This window comes from Wyeomyia smithii, chromosome 2, assembly GCF_029784165.1.
Source record: "Wyeomyia smithii strain HCP4-BCI-WySm-NY-G18 chromosome 2, ASM2978416v1, whole genome shotgun sequence".
Classification (NCBI taxonomy): Eukaryota; Metazoa; Arthropoda; class Insecta; order Diptera; family Culicidae; genus Wyeomyia; species Wyeomyia smithii.
The window spans coordinates 51,190,397-51,210,574 of record NC_073695.1 but is presented as its reverse complement, the minus strand read 5'-3'; the positions used below and the strand labels follow the sequence as shown (position 1 = coordinate 51,210,574).

Below are 20,178 nucleotides of genomic sequence, written 5' to 3'. Positions count from 1 at the left end.
TTTGTTTTTTTTTTTTCAAGTCTTGAGTCTTTTCTTGGTGATCTTTATCTGTGACTGTCGATGCATTCAACTCTCTAACAAGAACACCTACCACCCTCGCCTCCGCTACCTAACGTGAACGGTCCAAGACCGTTCGAGCCGGGGCCGTTTTTAATCATATCCTGTAAACCTTTCTGGCGATCACCGTCATCGAAGTTTTCACCCTAGAATGTAGAAAGAAGCCATTGAATGATCATTAACTTTTAGCAAAGCTGTAAAAATCATACTCGATGCTCTCGCTGCTCACGAATTTTCCGGGCCAAAGTAAGAAATGATTCCTCAATGTTAATGTTCTGCTTGCAAGACACCTCGAAGAATGGCATATCAAAGTTTTCGGCAATCTGAGAAGAGTTTGAATTTGAAATGTGATCTTTGAATGAATTCTAAAAAAAATATCTCTGTTTTCATAACAAAATATAAATTTTAGGTAAAGAAAAAAAGTTTGTTCTCATTCGTTAATCGAATCGGCCACGTTCTAATCGACGGTAGGTTCTTCTCCGACATTATCAACGTTCGCACCTACCGCAGTGCGAAAAAATTTGGACCGCTATCTGGTAGATGTGTGCATGTGCTCAAAACTTCCGACGGTGTAGAATACCCGCCGAAGTCGAACGCCGCGATCAAATATTGAGCAACTGCGGGACGCCGGACAGGAATACACGATATTCCAAAAGTCGGTCCAACTGATACGTACATTGAACTAACGGCCGAACCCAAACGGTCATCAATCATCATCAATGTACTGATCATCAATGCATTGAAGACGAAGTACATGGAAGAAAGGGGCTCACGAGAAACAGTGCCAACCTATGCTTGCGGAGAAGCAACGTGCCCTTGCGGTCTTCAAGCGGGAGGTATTGCGTACCATCTTCGGTGGACTGCAGATGGAGAACGGAACGTGGAGAGTACGAATAAACCAGGAGCTGCTTGGAGAGCCATCTATCGTACACACCACAAAGATAGGCAGGTTGCGGTGGGCTGGACATGAAAGATGTCGACAGCCCGGTAGACATGGTGAAATCAATCCGTCAGGGACAAGACGGAGAGGTGCACAGCGGGTAAGGTGGATCGATCAGGTGAAAAACGACCTATGGACCTTACGCAGACTGCAGAGCTGGGGAACTGCAGCCATGGATCGAGAGGAATAGAGGCTACTCAGCAAAGGCCACACCACGGCTTGGGATTGTGTTACCTTACGGTAACTAATCTTTGTGTTGCTTGTAACCGGTGTCTACGGTGGGAGTCGTTTTTAACAAAAGTGTTACTGCCGGTCCCACAAAAGTTCTCTTCTCATGACTCATAACTCGAAACAAAAAATGAAAAACACAAAAAATGACACTTCAAATAAAATGAAATTTGAAAAAAAAAAACTAACAAAATCCTTCATAAGTACCTCCATTAAAATTTTGGCACCTGAAAAGGGGACTCCCATAAATTACATGACCCCCAGGCCTCCACAACCCTAAATCTGGCCCTGGCTAAGGCTGAAATCATTGAAAATATGTTCTTGAATGTTGCGCAAAGTTATAAGATTAACCTTAGGTTAAGTATGGGAACTCCTCCATTATTCATCTTTTTAAGCCGATATTCACGAAGAATGCACGGATCAAACACCAAATTTTCACGAAATCATTGAACAAATAAACTAAATCTGCTTACGTGCTTTTATGGAATCGTTTAGCCTTGTATATTTAGTAAAATTAGCCAGATTTATCCTGAATTTTGTAAAACAAACCATTTTTCACAACGCTTCCATATCCATCTCAAAACTTTAATCACTGCTCAATTATTTATCTAACGACGCCCCCGTATTTATCACACTGTTAATCATGAATGAATCACATTATCATGAATAAACGTAGCCGCAGCCCGTTGTAGTAGGTTACCTAGATATCCGCTGCAGTTGTTTACGTGCAAAATTGGTAACCTTGGTAACCACTACAGTGCTGTAGATTTATGTCAATTATGTCGGAATAATTCAACATTTTCAGTATGATTTTTTCGCATTAACAGAAACTGAGTTCGCAACTTTTGATTTTCATCAACGCAGTGAAATCAGATGAAAATACATATACTTAAAATTTAGGAATTGTAGAAATTTATCTCATATATTTCTGCTAATTCAAGCTTTTTTCGAACTGAATTTCTATTTTTAACAACGGCTTTTTCCCGTTAACACGCAAGTTCATTAAGCAGACAGTATGTGAGTAGAGGAAGAACGAAAACTAAGCGAACTGGAAATATGATACAGATTTGGAAAAATATACCGCATCCCGACGGGACCCGTCGGGATGCGGTATATTTTTCCAAATCTGTATCATATTTCCAGTTCGCTTAGTTTTCGTTCTTCCTCTACTCACATACTGTCTGCTTAATGAACTAATTCAAGCTTGTTTTAGGAAATTTGAGATGAACATTCCAAAGATTAAAGTATTCTTAGTGTAATGAGTGATTTTGTTTAGTGATTAATATAAAAAGTGGTTCGCTAGTGATGAAAAAAACTTTGGTTGGCTGCTGAACGAGTCCCGTTGTAGCCGTATAGAACACCGGTTCTCAACCTGGGGTACGCGTACCCCTAGGGGTACGCGAGAGAAAAATCAGTAATGGCGGACAAAGCAACTTTTTTTAAAATACATACTTTATTTGTTTTTCAAACTTCCTATTAATACATGACTGCAATCAATCAAATCACAGTTCAATTTTAAACCTATACTAGACTACCACAACATGATCCAGTACTACTCTCTCCCACATTCCAAGCTTGGGGGTACAATTGATTTGGAAAATATCGCCAAGGAGTAGGGTAGAGCGGGGCTAGTTGGTTACGGGGTAAATTGGTCAATGAGAATATCTTCGAATCTACGTATCAAAAAAAATCGTGTTATATGGGTGATATGTAGCGGATAACCAGAGAAACTAAATGACAAAATGAAGTACCGTTTTAATTAAGACGTATAAAAAATACAGGTTGGTGTCAAATTGGCCATCAATTCTACTCGGTTTTCAAGTTGAAACTTTTTGTCTAAACAAAGCTAACCAAATTGAAATAAACATAGCTCAACGTATTATGAAAGTCATTTTGGTTAGTTTTAATTTGTGTAAAGCAAACTTTCGCCAAAAATTTATTTTCATATATTTCAAGTAATTTTCACATTTAATACATGAGGGGCTAGTTGGTCACATACTAGCGGGGCTGGTTGGTCATATGTACATCATAAATGAATTCGGGTAACCTAGTACATAAATGCAATGTCAGGAACAGCGCATTTCGTGATACAAACTTAATCCAAGCAAAAACAGCATGTGCTTTTGTTAGTAAAACCATTTATTTAAAACTATAAACTATTTAGTAATATTGATCTCCATTTCATCGTCATTTTGATGAATATTTGATTGCAAACTATAAATGCTGAGTAATTGATCTAAAATAACTATAACGTACAATAATGCATCGACAAATGCCTTCTACCTGATGAAAATTTCGGGAAAGTAAGCTTTCATCATAAAAAAAACTAATGAAGCTATAGTTTTGTGCTTGTGATTGCAGAACCGAATCTAGAATTTGGCTCCGGTTCACAATTTAACCCGTATTGTCTTTGATTTAGTTCCCAACCAAACTTTTAGAGAGATTTCAACATATATTTCTCGTCTGGTATGAAAGAGGAACACGTTTTTTTATGCAATTATGAGTTACTTTCCTCATGGTTTGGGATTTCGGAAAGCAAACGTATAAACAAAGACGCTACAGGCTGCCGCAAATGCAGTGAGGAAGGAAAACTGAATTGTCCTTCCGAAATATAAATGGTCAATTTACCCCACACACTGACCAACTAACCCCGGCTGAGGGGCTAGTTGGCCAATTAGACATCCACTCAAAAAACATAGAATATCCGCAAAAACATTAACTATTCTGAACAGTTTATATTTTTTCTAGATGCTATAGACTTAACACAATATTTCCATGGAATGAGTTTTTGCCATAATGTTTCCTACAAAAAGTTACAGAACATTTTGACCAAATATGACCAACTAGCCCCGCTCTACCCTACGCGGACAAAAAAAGTTGAGAACCGCTGGTATAGAACAATGCGCAGATTTTATTTTCTGAGGCAGGTGATTGAATTAAATGAGTTTTCGAGTGCAGATGCCCGACTATAATATCAAATTTAGTTTTTTTAAGTTAGTTTCTGAGGATCATACTTTATGAGGAATCTAAAGTGAACTAATAAGAATCCATTACATGGATTAGCAGATTGGTTTATAAAGAAAATATGCGTAATTGTGTTTTCATATTGTATGAGATGAAATATGGGCTGAGATGAATAATGGAGCAGTTCCCCTACACGTTAGATGTTGGCTGCCAAAAACAAAGATGTCGATGCATTGAATTGATGGACAATGGCAATAGTACAAATCGGATTCCATACATAAGTGAAGACTTTTTATTTCGCGTATGCTGATGATTACCATCGATTTGCCATTTAATTTCAAACGTCTGCGGTTTCCTGCGCGAGTCGCGAGTCGCATTCACGATGACTATCAATTAAGGGCCAAAAATTGGTCAGCTTCAATTTACCGTGTTATTTATATTGAGTATCAAAAAACGTAAATCGGCTTTCCTGTGCTGGAGAGAACTTTTAGGAAAAAAAATCCCCGAGATTGGACCCATTTCACGGTATGGGGCAACAATGACGCCATTTTGAATTTTTGAGAAATAGGAAATTTTCGATGTTTTTGACGCCATTTTATTGTAAAGGCAAATATCAAAATTCTAAGAGTTGCCCACATATTAGCATCTTTCTACCCACCTTAAAAAAAAGAGATCTTAAAACGGGCAAAAACTGAGCTCAAAACGGTTATTCTACGAAAACGGTTTCGGCATGGTTTCAGTATATTTCACAAAGCAAAATAATATCGAGTAGTAGAGCATTATTGGTAATGCGCTAATCCCTATCTAAAAGTGGTAGTCAAATTATGTCTTATATTGAGTAAAAAAGTCTCTGAAATCGATTTGTAGGTGTCTGATCCACGTAAAATGTCAGCAACATGTCGTTTTTCTCCCGATTCCACTACAATATTAAAATAGGGTTATCTTGACGTTGAATTAACTTTTTTGAAATCTGTTTAATGTAAAATCAAGAGTGTAAATGATACTCAAAGATACAATAACAAATTGCGTTCACATGATTCTTCCCATTTGGTAGATTTTCAGATATAGGCGCATTACCATTATATCGAGGTATGACTGTATTCGCATTTTATTAAGCTGTTGAAAGGTTTTTACCAATTTTTGCGTATTATTTCCCTAAACCAGTGAAAACATTCAGGTTTACGTAAATTTACATTGTTTTTATGTGTTCGCTTGGTAATATTTTCTCTGAGTGTGCGTTTCGACATTTGCTCTTCAGTTGTGAAAATGGCTTCCAAGTAAGAGTAGCAACGCATCGAAATTTTGCTCGCGCATCGCAAAACTCCGAACCACTCGCACGTCATGTTTGCAAAATTAGTAAATGTGGCCAAATCAACCGTCCCCATCGAAATAAAAGTGTTTGAAATACTACAAGGTATACAGCCCTAGGGTTGTATGAAATGGTGACGTGGGACTAAACACTGTAATTAGGGGATTTTTTGTTACAAAATATACAGAGTCTGCAGACAGAATCAATGTGTTTGCTCAGCGACTGTACGTATTTTTATTTTCAGCCTCCCTGGAAATCAATATTTGGAATATATTCAACAACACTCAAAAGAATATCATTTATATTTGGCGATATTATGCCTGTAGTATTTTTTTGTGCAAAAAATATGTATTTGACAAGGCACAAGCATATCGTGCTTGTTGAAGAAGCACAAAGAATTTCTCGTAATGCGTCAAAGTCAGAATTAACTCTATATCCTCAAAAACCAAATCCAATAATACTTACGTTATCATAATGAATGGTTTTGTTTTATTTAACTACATTCGCTGTATTACGGAGACAGGAAATATACGTTTATTATGGTAAAGCTTAGAATAATCATATATCATCTAACAATTTTGAAATGTTAAAGAGATTCTGTACGAATCTCACTGAATAAACAAAAAAAAAATCACAAGCATTCGCAGGCTCTTACTCTTCTATAAATGTATATATTTAGGAATTTACTCTTTCGATACTATCCGGTCAAGATTATTTAGTGAATATCGAAGATAAAATTAAATAAATATCCGTTGCAAAAATTTACAATTCTTGTTGAGTAATTTATGGCAATCATATTTATGAGATAAACTTTCAATCACCATCAACAGCAGCATTGCAGTTTTTCCTCAATTGCATACATATAGAAATGTACGAACAAAAGTGTACCACTGCAATACGAATAGTACCGCTGCAGTACGAATAGAAGTGTACCGCTGAAATGTACGAATAGAAGAGTACCACTGCAATTATAGAAGACGAGAGACCTGCGGTTCGTTACTCCACTGGTACTGTTGCTTTTACCGGCATGTTTTCTTTCAAGACATCAGTTTTTATTAGGTTCTTCAGAACCTAACACGCAGGTTTAGAAATTGTTCAAGGATGGGTATTGTTTCAAACTTTTAGGAAAACTTGTACCTTCGAGACATCACATTAGTCTAAGCTCATGGAAGCAAAAATAAATTGACCTATTGGGACGGGGAGACTCTGTCGATTTTTATTTCGAAATTGATACAGGGAATATCACAGGGAACGGATGGTGTCCACTCACGTTGTCTGTGCTAGGAATGCTCGCATGTAATTGGTTCACTATCGACGTAAATTTGTTATTGAAATTTTTCATCAATTTTACCGCTTAGCAATGAAATTAGAGTGATAATTAGCATATTACAAAATTGTTATACATTTTATCTATCCAACAACATATTGGTTATTATTATCCATCATGTGGTTATGCTGTTATTAACGTTTGAAATCTGACGCAACATTTGCCCGTTTCATTTCTAATTTTACAGAATGCATCCCAGTATAGTAAACAAAGACGTGTCCCACGTCAAAACGTTTGTCGACTGCCCGAGTGCTAGGAAAATAGGATCGGGGGGAAATCTAGTTGTAGGCCTTTCTAGGCCGCAAAAACAACGAAAAGAGTTTCATGCGGAATCTTAACCTTTCCGTCCGAGAAGTCGCAAGCAACTTGGAAATGTCGTCTACAACTATGAATCGAGCTAAAAAACGAGTCGCCCTGTCGACTTACAAAAAGGGTCGGCCAGAAAACGATCGCGAATGCTGTATGTGAAGATGCTGACGAAGTGACAGAATGATGAAACTTACAGCAAGGCAGACTTTAAACAGTTTCCTGAACTGGAATATTATAGGGGACGAGTACTAGTTATGGCAATACCTAAAAAATGTACCTGTTATTGCCTATACAGTTTGAATGGAGTATTGCAATAACTGGTACCATAGCGCATATGCGATATAGCCATAACTGGATCACCTACTCTACGGCAATTAGAAGATGAAAGGTGGCAGAGATTTCCAAACGCATTAAGCTGTCGAGCTTTGCAAGAAAAAAATATGTCAACGATATGGGTTTAAAAAAAGAAACAAACTGATAAATTGATTGGAAATCTAAGTGAATTTTGGTGAAATTTATCAACTGGTATAACTTAGAAAATAATCTACTATAAGGTAATAGAGATTAAATAAATACGAACTCAAGGAAAAAATCGTAATAGGTCAGCGTGATGCTGCATGTTTTTCTCTAATCGTTGGAATCGTTTAGTCAACGTGACTTTTTCTTCCTTTTACGATACACAGCAACGAAGAAAGAAAAGTAAAAATATGAAATGAAATCACGTTTTATCGATTTCTAAGCCTACACCCAAATCAGCTTAGAAAAATGAACATACGCGTTTCAGATGCGACTACTAAAATGCTTCAATATTTGTATACAGCTAATAAACCCTATGAAATCAATAATTTCACGAAGTAATAATTATTGCAAAAAATGTACCTGTAATTAATATGAAACATACCTTCTCTCCCCGCTCTTTATCCACAGCTCGTTGGGGTGGGTTGCATTCGCACTTATTGCCCGCCAGCACCTTTACGACGTCCGGCGATGCGTTCTGCAAAAAAAATACACACAATAATTCAACCAATTTCATTTTCCGCTGCCTTCAGAGTCATGAAAATTAAATGGTCAGCCAAATAAAGGGGAAAAAAGAAAGAGCTTCAGCAAACAACCTGTGGGAACGGGTGGTACAATACGATTGCAAACATACCTCCTGAATGTTTCGTAGCCAGTAGGACAAATTGTTGAATGACTCTAGACTAGTAACGTCGTACATTAGCAGGATACCCATGGCACCACGGTAGTAGGCAGTGGTCAACGTCCGAAACCGCTCCTGTCCGGCGGTGTCCCAGATTTGCAGCTTAATTGGTACGCCGTCCAAGTTTATTAGTTTTTGCTTGAAGTCGATACCTGTTGGGAAGAGAGAAAACATGTACAGGATTTCTTGCTTCAATAAAAGAAAACAGTAATTCGATTTTTCTTTTCAGCATAACGATTTTGTTATAAAAATCGACTCATATGCTTGCTGATGGAAGTCCTTGAAGTACAAGGAGATAAAAGCAGATTACTAGCAACCAACAAGAACACCACACAAAACCTATCGCTGTTTTACGATGGGAGCATTTTTACTATCGCCCGAACTATTCCAAACGACATGTCATTTATTATTTATTTTATTTTATTTCTACTTCTCAGGAGTTTGCTATTTCGAATAAAAATGAGATGTTTCCCTTCCTTCGTGGTGTAAAAATTAGTTTGTCGTATTCCTAGAAACCATGTGTAAAACAATATATGTATTGCGAAATTTGATTCAGATTAAACTCCCCACGGATGGTGCACATCAACGTATACCTCATTTTGATTAATTTGTAAAGGAGAAAACATTGTAAAACAGGTCCAATAATGTACCTAAAGCTATCGACATTTGAGCTTTAAGTTCTTTGAGTTTTCTATGCGACCGCCCGGTATTTTGATGTGAAGTAAGAAATAGCTATGCCATACAATTGCCTTTCACGCGTAAATTCCACCCACTCTGGCAGCTTTAGGAAGAATGCATCTGCAATTAAGGCATCAAAAGTGTAAAAAATCACGAGAGACGTAGAGATGCCTGGTTATGCTAATGGCTGTCTGAGTGGTTTGCATCGTTCCGAATCATCGTGCGGATCAACATCAAGCAGCGATAGAACGTAATACCTACGAGTGTGTAAACAAAGAAATAACACTACAGCAAGTGAGTAGAGTTTGCATTTTTTTTCTCTTAGAAAATGAATGAAGTAGTGAGCTGAACAGTTCTCAATTACTGTTGAAAATCTGATTTTATATAGCCCATGTTTGAAATAAACCTGGAGTAGAAAAAAGTGCAGTGGTTTCATATAAAATGAAAGTGCGGTTAAAATAAATTTTATGTAGTAAAAATATGAAGATTTTTTCAGGATAGGATGAATATGAAGAATATGAGCAATAACTTCCAGCATAAATTTCTTTCCAGTTGAAGGCAAACATTCAAATCTCAGCTCAACATCGAAACCATACTACCAGCAATTTTCTACATCTAATAGTATTACAATGTCTCCTTTTATGGTAGGACACAAATTTGAAATATTAACCAATCTCGAAGATAAATTTCACAGTTCATTTCGCAATTTGGATTCATCCAATGCTAAGAGCAGATTAGATATATTAAGCCTTGAGAAAAACGGGACAAGCAAGAACTAAACATATTTAGATGTCATTCATTGGCCTAAGTTAAATTATTATTACTTTCCTGCACCACCCTTTCCGATGCAATGTACATATAGTGCGCGCTTTCTAGAGTTTCATAATTACGGTTATCGACGGGTTTGCTCGTAACAAGCTTAACTTCTACAATCTCATTTAGGATGTGAATCTGTATATTATAGTTGAAGTTTGCTGTAACTTTAATCTCGACAATCGACCAGAAATCAAAATATAGATTTTATGGTTCAAACCAGTGGCGTAGTGTCCAACCCCCCCAGAGCCTTCGATTTTCAATTATTTTCATGTTAGGGTGCTAATGGAACGTACGGGAGAAATTTTTCCTTCAAATTTCGTTTAGCAGTAAGGTTCAATATTTTTGTCTTCTTGAAAAAAAAACCTTATAGACAATTTCAGCTCAATCGCACTTTGGGTTGTGGAGCCTCAAACGGGTCAAGGTTTCACATCAATTTTTTACTTAGAAATGCATGAAACTTCAAGATCTGGTGTATTGTTGAAAAAACTTTTCAAAATTTTTCTTAGAGAAAGCACCAGATCTTAACGATTACTGCATTTCTACGACAATTTTTTTGCTTTTCTCAACAGTCAAAAAAATGAAACTTTGACGACTTTGAGGCACGGTTTCCGGAAGTCCAATTACAAAGGCTATAAGTGCCCGTACGTACAGAGAAAACAACGAACGCCCGGAATCAAGTCTGTTGTTCATTGATTTTATTAAACAAATTTCACTTAAACCTAATCTTCTGAAACCCCGGTGAGAAACAATTCAATTTTCCGATTTTTTTTTTCCTGTCATTCTCTAGCCTTATAACTCTTGCCAATGTTTCTGTCACCTAAAGTTACCAAAAAAGGAAACTTTATTGCTACTGTTTTGTCACCTACTTATTTTGCAGCCATGCGGTCGTCGTTATTCCTCCTGCGAGAGAAGGTGTTAAGTATCAGAAATTTACTCCGGCGAAAGGATATTAAGAAATTATACCATTTCAGACTACGCAATAGAAGGCTGCTTCGAAGTCCTCTCTATGGGAATGGAATTTGTGACTATACCTGGTTTGTGAATCATGTGGATATATTTTAATGTAGTAAGAACAATAAGTGTTGTGTCTCGTCTCGCGTCGCGTCGTATAAGTTTTTCTAGAAGACATAATTTTCAATATCTACACTTAAACAAAATTCGAAAAGTCGATTGCCATTGCCACCCTAATGTTTATGTCTACAACAATTCTAATGTTGTACTCAAATTGACCAGAGACTGAACACCGCTACGGTTTATTCAAAAAGCACGTGCATTGCACGGTAAGCGGTATTGCTAAGGACAAAAAAAACTTGATCTTTTACGTTGTTCTCTCTCTCTCTCCTATTACAAAGCAACCCGTATTGAGAGTGAGTGACGTAAGCGCAACAACCAATGTTTTTTCGTAATTCTGTTTTGTTACATTATTACATAATAGTCAATGATTAAGGTTACTCTCTCTCTCTCTCTCTCTCTCTCTCTCTCTTCAATATTCTAAAAATTGACATTTGTTATAAATGGGTGAAAATTGAGGAAATTTTGGGTAAAATTAGTAGAGAGTATGTTTTCTTTTCAAATCTGCAAAATTTCATCACAATCTGTCATGTTGTCTGTAAAACAAGAAGTGCTTCAACAAAAAAATATGGGCGCAGTCGTGAAAAATCCGGGGCAGTCCCACAGATGAATCACGAAACAGTTGGGAACTGACGGTGGCCAAATAGTGTGCTAGGAAACTGTACCGCGAATGGTTAGTACGAATGGAAATACCAACGAGCCGCCAAACTTGCCTAAACTTCGTTCAATAAAAAAAATCTGTGCTCCGAAAACAGGGAATGTCTTCAAAAACAACTAGGTTTTGAAGAAAAAGTGAATGAAAGTGTGTAATAAAGGTGATGTAAGGGTTACACAAGATTTGATGACAAAAATTTAATAAATCCCAAACAAAAAAGAAAAAGTTATTAAGCGTTAAAAAAGTGTAATTACTAAAAGTTCACATTTTAGATAATATCAAATCTTTTAATTAGATATCAGTATGTCAATTGTTTCACGCAAAAGTTAGATGATAACCCATGACTGCCCGCATAACCAATAATTATTAACGGATGATAATCCATATGATTTAACGATAGCCCATACAGTCGGGATCCCGAACTAGTTGTTAGGTACGTTCAATGGTTATTAATTAGGCGGGTGACTGAATAACGATTGACTATGACGCACCTTTTCTGTATAAATGTGATCATGCTTTTTTCTCGGAAAAAATACTAAGATGTTTGCCAGTAATAGAATTGTCCTACATGTCTATACGCGCGTATTGGTGAGAGAAGCTGTTATATTGGCTGCCAGTTATTTACTGTATCGTTTGCATTAAAAAAATGGACAAAAAATACAGAATTTTCATAGGTTTACCTTCACAAGCACTGACGAAACTACCCATGCTGCATCAATTATAGTAACCCATGAATCAGCAGAAAAAAAATGATAGCTCTATCAGTCTAACTTTAACCGTGATAATGAAAACATAGAAATTGGGGAAGACGGACAAGCTATGGACCCACCAACATTGGACGAGGTGAAGAATGCTTGCAAAGAGCTAAAGAACCACAAAGCCGCTGGGAAGGACGGCTTACCGGCCAAACTTTTCAAAGTTGGAAGCGAGCGGCTGTGTAGTGCAATTCACCAGATTATCCTAAGGGTACGATCTGAGGAACAACTACTTACGAACTGGTTGGAAGGACCCATATGCCCTATCTACAAGAAGGGACATTGACTCGACTGTAGTAATTATCGAGGCATAACCCTCCTCAATTCCGCTTACAAGATTCTCTCCCGTATCCTTTTCCCGCGACTGAGGCCGTTGCAGGAAGCCTTTGTTGGAGAATACCAATGCGGTTTTCGAGTGGGGCGATCCAAACGGACCAGATGTTTACCTTGAGACAGATTCTCGACAAGTTTTGAGAACACAACTTGCAGACGCATCATCTGTTTATTGACTTTAAGGCGGCGTACGACACAGTGAAACGCAACGAGCTTTGGCAATAATGCTAGAACATGGTTCCCCAACAAAACTAATTAAACTGTTACGTGCGACGCTGGACGGTTTCACATCATGCGTCAGGACAGCGGGCGAATTTTCGGACGCGTTTGTGACGTTAGATGGTCTGAAGCAAGGTGACGGGCTCTCGAACTTGCTGTTCAACATAGCTCTGGAAGGTGCAATACGAAGGGCAGGTGTACAGAGGAGCGGCAGCATCATCACTAAGTCTCACATGCTTCTGGGCTTCGCGGACGACATTGATATAATTGGTGTTAACCGTAGAGTAGTTGAGGAGGCATTTACGGCTCGCTACGGCTCGTGCTGCGGTGGAGATGGATGGGGATACTTTGGAAGTGGTCGACAAATTTGTTTATCTTGGTACTCTCGTGACATGTGACAACGAGGTGAGTCGCGAGGTGAAGAGGCGGGTTGCGGCGGCGAATAGGGCTTATTACGGATTGCGTAGCCAGCTTAGGTCCCGTAGCCTATAGATCCGTACGAAATTTGCGCTCTATAGGACTCTGATCCTCCCGGTGGCGCTCTACGGACATGAATCGTGGACGTAGAAGGAGGCCTATCGACGAGCGCTTGGGGAAGAATGGGGTGTAGCGCAGGCGCATGAATCACGAGCTGTACGAAGTATACAAACACGCTGATATTGTCAAGCTGATGAAACACGGCAGGTTACAGTGGGCTGGACATGTAGCACGGATGGCGGATGAGCGACCTGCAAAGATAATATTTAACAGAGAACCGGATAGAGGCCGACGACTTCGAGGCAGACCTCGCACGCGCTGGCTGTGTGCTGTCGACGAGGGTGGACTGGAGAGTAGCAGCCCAAGACCGAGTTTTGTGGAGACATATTCTGGTTTCGGCACAGGATCTCAACGATCTGTCACCATAAAAGTAAGTAAGTAATGAAAACAGTGAAGCTATTCCGTTCAGAAGTGTGCGCACTCAAAGAACGGTACCCCGCCGCGACGAAAACGGACATCGTGCGGCACTTCGTGGACTCCAGTTACGCCAGTTCCGGAATTTATAACATCTCACTATTGGACAACATTGGCCGAAGACCCTGAAAGAAGCTCTAAAAGTAGCTGGAGAGGAAGACCGAGGAAAAAGTGACTACATCGCTGCGTGCGCTTGGCCGGTAGGTCGATTCAAGCGGCCAAATAGTGAAAAAGTACATGGTCATACATGTCAGGAAGCGGCAATCCAGAAGATGCTGGCAATGACGCAGCGGCAGCGGCTAAATAAGAAGGTCAAGCCGATTTTCAGGGCGAATCGCGACGTGACGGTGATGATGGACAACGAGACCTATCTCACCCTAGATCGCAACGACTGGCAGGGTATTTCGTATTTTACTTCTCTCACGAAAGAAGTGAGCTCCAAGGCGAAGTTCATTTCACACACCAAGTTCCTCAAAAAGGTGCTGCTGTGGCAGCGAGAAAAGGATGTCATATCCGTTCTTCCTTCGCTCCGGACTGGCCGTGAATGGGGAAATTTTTTGTACAAATTGCCTGCCGGAAGTTGCGTTGTTCATCAAGAAAAACTGTAAAGGTGATAACGCGGTGTTCTTGACTGATCTGGCGTCGGCTTCACTATTCGGTGAGATGAAGCGGCTGTATATCGATTTGGTACTCGAGTCGGCGGATCCGCCCAACGTTCTTCAGCTGCGTCTCATCGTCTCATTTCTGGACAACCTGAAGCGTCGGATCTACTCCAACAGTTTTGTCGCGAAATATTCCGAAACTGCCAGGAGGCCTCTCGCAAGGGCATAGATTTTTTTATATAATTACCTTCCATTAGAAATTTATCAAACTCAATTATCAGTCTTAGTTTTTTTATCACCAGCCGAAAAAAGCACTTTTTTATGCACACGTTACTCACATTTACCGGATTACTATTACGTTATGCTTTTCGCACAATAAGCCGTGTTAATAAAAGCGTTTGCTTTACTCATCCCGTGCAAATCTCATGGCAGAAGCAGAGTAAACTCTCAGTAAACAAAATATATTTCCTCTGGTGTGTCAACCAGATGGAACAAAACACTTTTTGAACAACTCCTGCAACAACAATTTTTTTACTTGCAGACAAACAATATTTCTTAAGCCCCGTGAGGTTCTCAAATTCCCCATCTTAGCAATGAGTTGACGTCCTGAAAATCAGTAAACGTAACCCAAAAGCTGGCAGATTGTTTGTACATGATTTTGATTACTTGAACTCATTTCTAGCCTTCATTGATTGACTGTGCTGAGGAAATTCATCATCATTGTCAACTTGTGGTTTATTCGGTTAAATTTGCTTTTGAATGAGTATTAATTCATTGCCCTTCTATAGAATTCAAACATTGTAAACATTTTTTGTAACGCTTCGCTATTGACATAATTAAACACAAAGGATTCGTTTTTCTGTAAACTAATTTTCATTACGCGTTAGTGTTTCCACCCACACAGCATACACAACTTGATCCACTGCAGGTAACTTACCGATGGTTGAAATGTATGTGTCATAATATCGTTCATCACAATATCGATGAACAATGCACGTCTTTCCGACATTGGAATCGCCCAGAACCAGCACTTTATAGGTTGCTGCAAAATCCAGTGCCATCCCAGCTGACCCCTATCCGCCGTATGGAGTGGATCCCTGAAATCCTTTCGCTAGGAACCAAAAGTGACGAAAGATTTTTTTCGGTTTTCCCTGATGTCCACGCGAAGCCTTATTCGTTGATGCTAAAGTAAATAATTAAATCACTGCTTGGCTAACGTTGGGATTGATTTCAATTCCCACAATGTTGCTTTTATCACTAACTGCAAAATCGATTGACTGTTTGCCAACCTCCAGTAACTGGCAAATCGCCTGAAAACAACTCCCAGCAGCAGTAAACTGAGTCACGAATTTTCACCTTTCATAGGAAACGAAACACAAAACTATTCCGTTCACATTTTCAAATCGAGTTGCACCACAAAATTTACCCAACTTTCAACACAAAAAGAAAACGTTCAATAAAATCGGAAAAATATCCTTCGTTGAGACTGAAAATCCTGCAGTGAGTGGGAAAGTGGTCGCGGCTGCTGCTTCTTGCTCAAATTCGTCACCAGCAATGGACGATGGGTATGATTCAACAAACAACTTTTATGAAAAATCAATACAAATTGGGCGCATGCGTTACATCATCTGTTTAGCATCCGCCACCAATGAAGTATGTGAAAATAGAAGGAAGCCCACCCCTCTCTTGACCGAGAGCATAACTATTGTTGCATTGTTTTGAAACTGAAAACAGTTTTTTGAATATTTTTGATTGATTGTATACCAAAGGAACAGAAGCAGTCAAAGAAAAATCTATCCGTCTCGATGTTGGATTTGAGAATGAACTATTCTGGACCAGTAAAATAAGTAAATTATATTTAGATGTATAAGTAGTTTTGATGCGATTGTGTGAACCAATTCAAAACTACAGCTGCCACGGACTTACACGCTGCTTTATTTTAACTCTAATCTGATTAGGATCTACTCAGTTTGGTATTTTTACGCAAAATGTCAAAAAGTGAGTAATCGAGTACTGGACAATTGAGTAACATTAACCCAAATTTTCATAATTACCATGTTTACTCAGTTTTGAGTTATTATCCATGATGTTTACTCACCCCTGAGTATATGTATATGTCAAAAGTTTTCAACAGCAATATTATCGGTTTCCGAAGAACAATTGGTGTCGCTTTTTATTCGTTGGCTAGCAGTAAGTATCTGATCTGTCATCAAATCAATAATTTCTTAATCAATTAATAATTTCAGCCCAACATCAGTATTGCAGAGGATTTGAAAACACCTAAAAGATCTCTTCAAAATGAACAACCGCATGTTGTATGTTCTACGATGCCGTTTAAAGCCGGACTTTTATTCGTGCTAACAAACGGAAACATTTGTATTGATGTACAGTGCTCAACAATCGATGCAATTTAAATCCTTCGCAGTATTAGGTGACGAATGATGACGGATTATCTGGCACAAAAAAGTAAGTCACAGTTCACGGGCAACTGTCAACCGGTTGGGTGCCGCATTCAATGAAGACACGGGAATGATTTAGTAAATTTTCTAATGTATCGATGAAAAATAAATCTGTGTTTTTGATTGTTCTGAATTTATTTTATTTATTGAGTCAGATTTACAAAAAACAGAAATCATTAAATTTCCATATTTAGGCAAACTGGGTAACTTGTACTCATTTTCGTTAATTTCTGGTTTGCATGAACAGAGTAGATTCTACTCAGTTTTTGACGTATGACGCCCTTACTCAGAAGTGAGTAACCGTAAAAGTACCCTAATTAGGGTACCTCCACTTCTTTCAAAAGTGGGTGATATCTAACTCACTTTAGAGTAACAAAAAAGAGCGTGTAAGAAACGTAAGAAAATCGCTTTGATAAACATTCTCGCCACTACAACTATACTAATTTTTTAGAAACTTAAAATAATTTAGGAGCTGTATCCGTTCTCCGTCAAACGGTTTTACGTCCTGAAGCAGATGGAAAATCTCCCGTATTCATGAAAAATAACTAAGCTATTTACGAAATTTTGTTTGTAATTTTTGTCTGAAGTTACTCAAGGCTTCCATGTAAGACGTCTACTGTTTATTAAATTCTCTAATGACATTCTTGAAAATACAAACCGAAATTTTCAAAAAAAAGTTCAATCTAATATTATTAGAAAAATATTAAAGACTTTTCATAACAAACAAACCTCAACAGTCATGTCATAAAATCAATGGGTTGCATCTAGGAATAATGCATATACAAGTTTGCAACATAGAATCTATGTATATTCCACGGACATCGGTAAAAATACATTTTTTGTTGGGAAGTCATTTAAACTCGGAAAATCAAAAGTATCAAATATGCCGATTTGCTAGCAAAAGATTTCATATAGATTTTTTCAATCTTACAGGAGTATTGTTCGGGTTTCAAAGAGCTGCTAACATTTTGTTGAACTTTTGAGGCGAACATTCGAATGGAATATTCAACGACAAAGTTGAGGAGTCCGGTCCAAGTTTTTTGTTTGAGTCATTTTGCGAATTTATAATTTAAAATGAATAAATGGATGTTTAGGCTCATCTAAATTTCAAAAATAAACATTTTAGTGAACAGAACTTTTACTACCATGAATTAAAGAAATGGATATGTACCTTTTGAAAATTTACGGGAGCTCGTAGCCTCAAGGTTACACAGTCCGCTTTGACGAGGCTCGGTAAAGAAGAGCAGTAAAGTTTATAAATAAGCAAGCGTAAAAATATAAAAATCCGTCACTTACCACGGTGGCGAAAGTTTTCTTCCTTTTCGTAACAGTCGTTAGAGATGCAGAAGTAAACTCGGTCTCTGACAACGATTGTAATACTTCCGTTCTTTCTTCTTTATTCGACCAGAGGGACGCAGCCGGAGCCGTTATCGATATTATACGAAGCGGAAACTACTGAATTGTTCTTTGCGGTCTTGGGTACACTTATGAAAATTTAATTTTAGCTCAGAAAAAAACGTTATCACCAACATCTGAAATCGACACTGAAATAGCATTTATTCTGCTCTTATTCTTTTGCGTCCCTCTTTTAACGATTTTTAGAATTTCTTTGATAATTATCATTGACAAATAAAAAGAAGGAGAGACATTTGTATAACAAACTACTTAATTTATTTACATACAATTTTGACTAGACTCATTTCAGGTTCTCTTTCCTTTATCGCTACACTTTCTACTTCTCGGAGGTGGAAGCTCTGCGTTGGGATCAAACATTACATTTTCCAGCTTTTTAGTATCCTTTGTAATACGGGCTTCTGTAAAATCAAAATTCGTTTATTGTTAATTGTTTACCAAACTTAAAGTTACTGTTCGTGCTTCGATACTAACGGTAACGATTCTCGTCTACTCTCACAGCTTGCACCACTGTGCTGCGCAGTTCTACATCCACGTCTTTGGCAATTTTGATTTTCTGCAAGAATGATATTTTTAAGGATAGTTTAAAATAAAAGTAACACTTCGGAACCTCTTGAATGTCTTTTTCACTCGACAGATCCTTATTTTTTATAAACTCCTCGCGAATACGCTGCCGCGCGGCTTCAATGGTTCGCTGATCTCCTTTGAAAACTTGGTTCTTTGTGCGTTGCAGAGTTTTGTACCATTTTAGAGCCTGCAGCGAATTTCACATCAGTGCTTTAATAAGGATGTAAATCTCATCGAAATACCTCTTTCCGTAGGGAGCTCATTGTTGAAATTTTAAACTGGATCGCAACAATAAAATTCTTCCGGTGAGTTTGTTTTGATAATATTTGTCTAACGTCAAGTCGATTGAGTAAGGGGAGAACGAAATATGAGGCGGGCGAATCTCACGGGTCACTTTTGTCGTAAAGATAGGATTCAAAATTCCTTCTTCAGGTTGGACTCCCCGTCACAATTCATTTAAATTTTCAAATTGTTAAATTGAGTTAAAGTTTCATTCGAAATTCATTAATTAGCCTGCATTAGAAAATGCATAATCCACCTATATAATTATGTTCTATCACTCGGGATACGGCGGGATTCTCATCGGGCGAAAAAAAAATCGCAGAAATGTCAAACATTGAACAGTTCTGTCAAAGCATTCACCGTCTCCGCAGTGTGGAAATTTTGAGAAGCAAAAAGAAACTATTCATTTTCTGGTAAACTATCTCAAAACTATCCACCTGAAATGGCCGATCTAGCTGCACCGGTTCGCGTTTCACCGCTGATTAAGGTAAGTACAAGTTCTCAATTCTCGATCAGCGTTATTTTGTAAAAAAGTATTCGCCTTACTATTATGTAATGGTAATCTGGATAACCACCGTAAATTATGCTGGTTGGTTTCAAACATTTAATAATCCGATGCTTTAACAGTTTGGACGGTGGTCATTCCTTGCTCTTGGAGTTGCCTATGGAGCGTACCACCAGTCGCGTCTGGCTAAGCGGGAAGTCGGTATCCGGGAAATCGAAGCCCAACAGAAGATTGTTCGTGATGCCAAATTGGCCGAAGAGAAGAAACGCAGTGCTGCAGGTCAGTGATACAGTACTACTCTTAAACAATAGAACCAAAACTCATTATTGTGTTTTATATTTTCAGAGGAAGCCAAGGCACTCGCTGAACTTTCAGGCCCTGTCAAGAAGTAGGTTGTAACGTGAGTTGTTAGTCCTTTATTTTTAATCGTACCAACGTACACATACCGTAAATCGATCGCGAAACAATAGAAAACTGCTCCCATGGAATTATCGCAAGTGAATAAAAACTTATTGGTTCTCTAATGCAGTTTGTTTATGT

At 38.2% G+C, this 20,178-nt stretch overlaps 3 protein-coding genes across 5 annotated transcripts; 1 reads left to right on the top strand and 2 right to left on the bottom strand.

Annotated features, from left to right (window-relative positions):
• On the bottom strand, positions 1–16,015 carry LOC129721136 (ras-related protein Rab-8A). Of its 3 annotated transcripts, none has more exons than XM_055673320.1 (6): positions 15,654–16,015; positions 15,350–15,595; positions 8,285–8,484; positions 8,036–8,128; positions 267–380; positions 1–203 (listed from the first exon to the last, which is right to left on the bottom strand). In XM_055673320.1, exons 2-6 carry the CDS (start codon positions 15,471–15,473, stop codon positions 75–77), a joined length of 660 nt encoding a protein of 219 aa, XP_055529295.1. In that variant the 5' UTR covers positions 15,474–15,595; positions 15,654–16,015; the 3' UTR covers positions 1–74. The 3 variants fall into 3 exon arrangements, with proteins under 3 accessions (XP_055529295.1, XP_055529294.1, XP_055529293.1); XM_055673319.1 differs by having other exon boundaries at positions 15,675–16,015; XM_055673318.1 differs by having other exon boundaries at positions 15,350–16,015.
• A 2,504-nt stretch (positions 16,016–18,519) lies between these two features.
• LOC129723907 (complex III assembly factor LYRM7) lies at positions 18,520–19,238 on the bottom strand. The gene is made up of 4 exons (XM_055678403.1): positions 19,094–19,238; positions 18,895–19,038; positions 18,759–18,840; positions 18,520–18,685 (listed from the first exon to the last, which is right to left on the bottom strand). Exons 1-4 carry the CDS (start codon positions 19,112–19,114, stop codon positions 18,573–18,575), a joined length of 360 nt encoding a protein of 119 aa, XP_055534378.1. The 5' UTR covers positions 19,115–19,238; the 3' UTR covers positions 18,520–18,572.
• Positions 19,239–19,464: 226 nt separating this feature from the next.
• On the top strand, positions 19,465–20,162 carry LOC129723067 (ATP synthase subunit e, mitochondrial). Its single transcript, XM_055677024.1, has 3 exons — positions 19,465–19,620; positions 19,761–19,917; positions 19,984–20,162. Exons 1-3 carry the CDS (start codon positions 19,576–19,578, stop codon positions 20,028–20,030), a joined length of 249 nt encoding a protein of 82 aa, XP_055532999.1. The 5' UTR covers positions 19,465–19,575; the 3' UTR covers positions 20,031–20,162.
• The last annotated feature ends 16 nt before the right edge of the window (positions 20,163–20,178 follow it).

Excerpts from the sequence above, each read along its gene's own strand:
- LOC129721136 (XM_055673318.1), bottom strand. The coding sequence starts at position 15,473 with ATGGCACTGGATTTTGCAGCAACCTATAAAGTGCTGGTTCTGGGCGAT. Across the intron at positions 8,485-15,349 it reads CACATACATTTCAACCATCG|GTATCGACTTCAAGCAAAAA; the intron begins GTAAGTTACCTG and ends TCTTCCCAACAG. Across the intron at positions 204-266 it reads GTGAGCAGCGAGAGCATCGA|GGTGAAAACTTCGATGACGG; the intron begins GTATGATTTTTA and ends TCTACATTCTAG.
- LOC129723907 (XM_055678403.1), bottom strand. The coding sequence starts at position 19,114 with ATGAGCTCCCTACGGAAAGAG. Across the intron at positions 18,841-18,894 it reads GTGAAAAAGACATTCAAGAG|AAAATCAAAATTGCCAAAGA; the intron begins GTTCCGAAGTGT and ends TCATTCTTGCAG. Across the intron at positions 18,686-18,758 it reads AGTAGACGAGAATCGTTACC|AAGCCCGTATTACAAAGGAT; the intron begins GTTAGTATCGAA and ends TTGATTTTACAG.
- LOC129723067 (XM_055677024.1), top strand. The coding sequence starts at position 19,576 with ATGGCCGATCTAGCTGCACCGGTTCGCGTTTCACCGCTGATTAAG. Across the intron at positions 19,621-19,760 it reads GCGTTTCACCGCTGATTAAG|TTTGGACGGTGGTCATTCCT; the intron begins GTAAGTACAAGT and ends ATGCTTTAACAG. Across the intron at positions 19,918-19,983 it reads GAAGAAACGCAGTGCTGCAG|AGGAAGCCAAGGCACTCGCT; the intron begins GTCAGTGATACA and ends TTATATTTTCAG.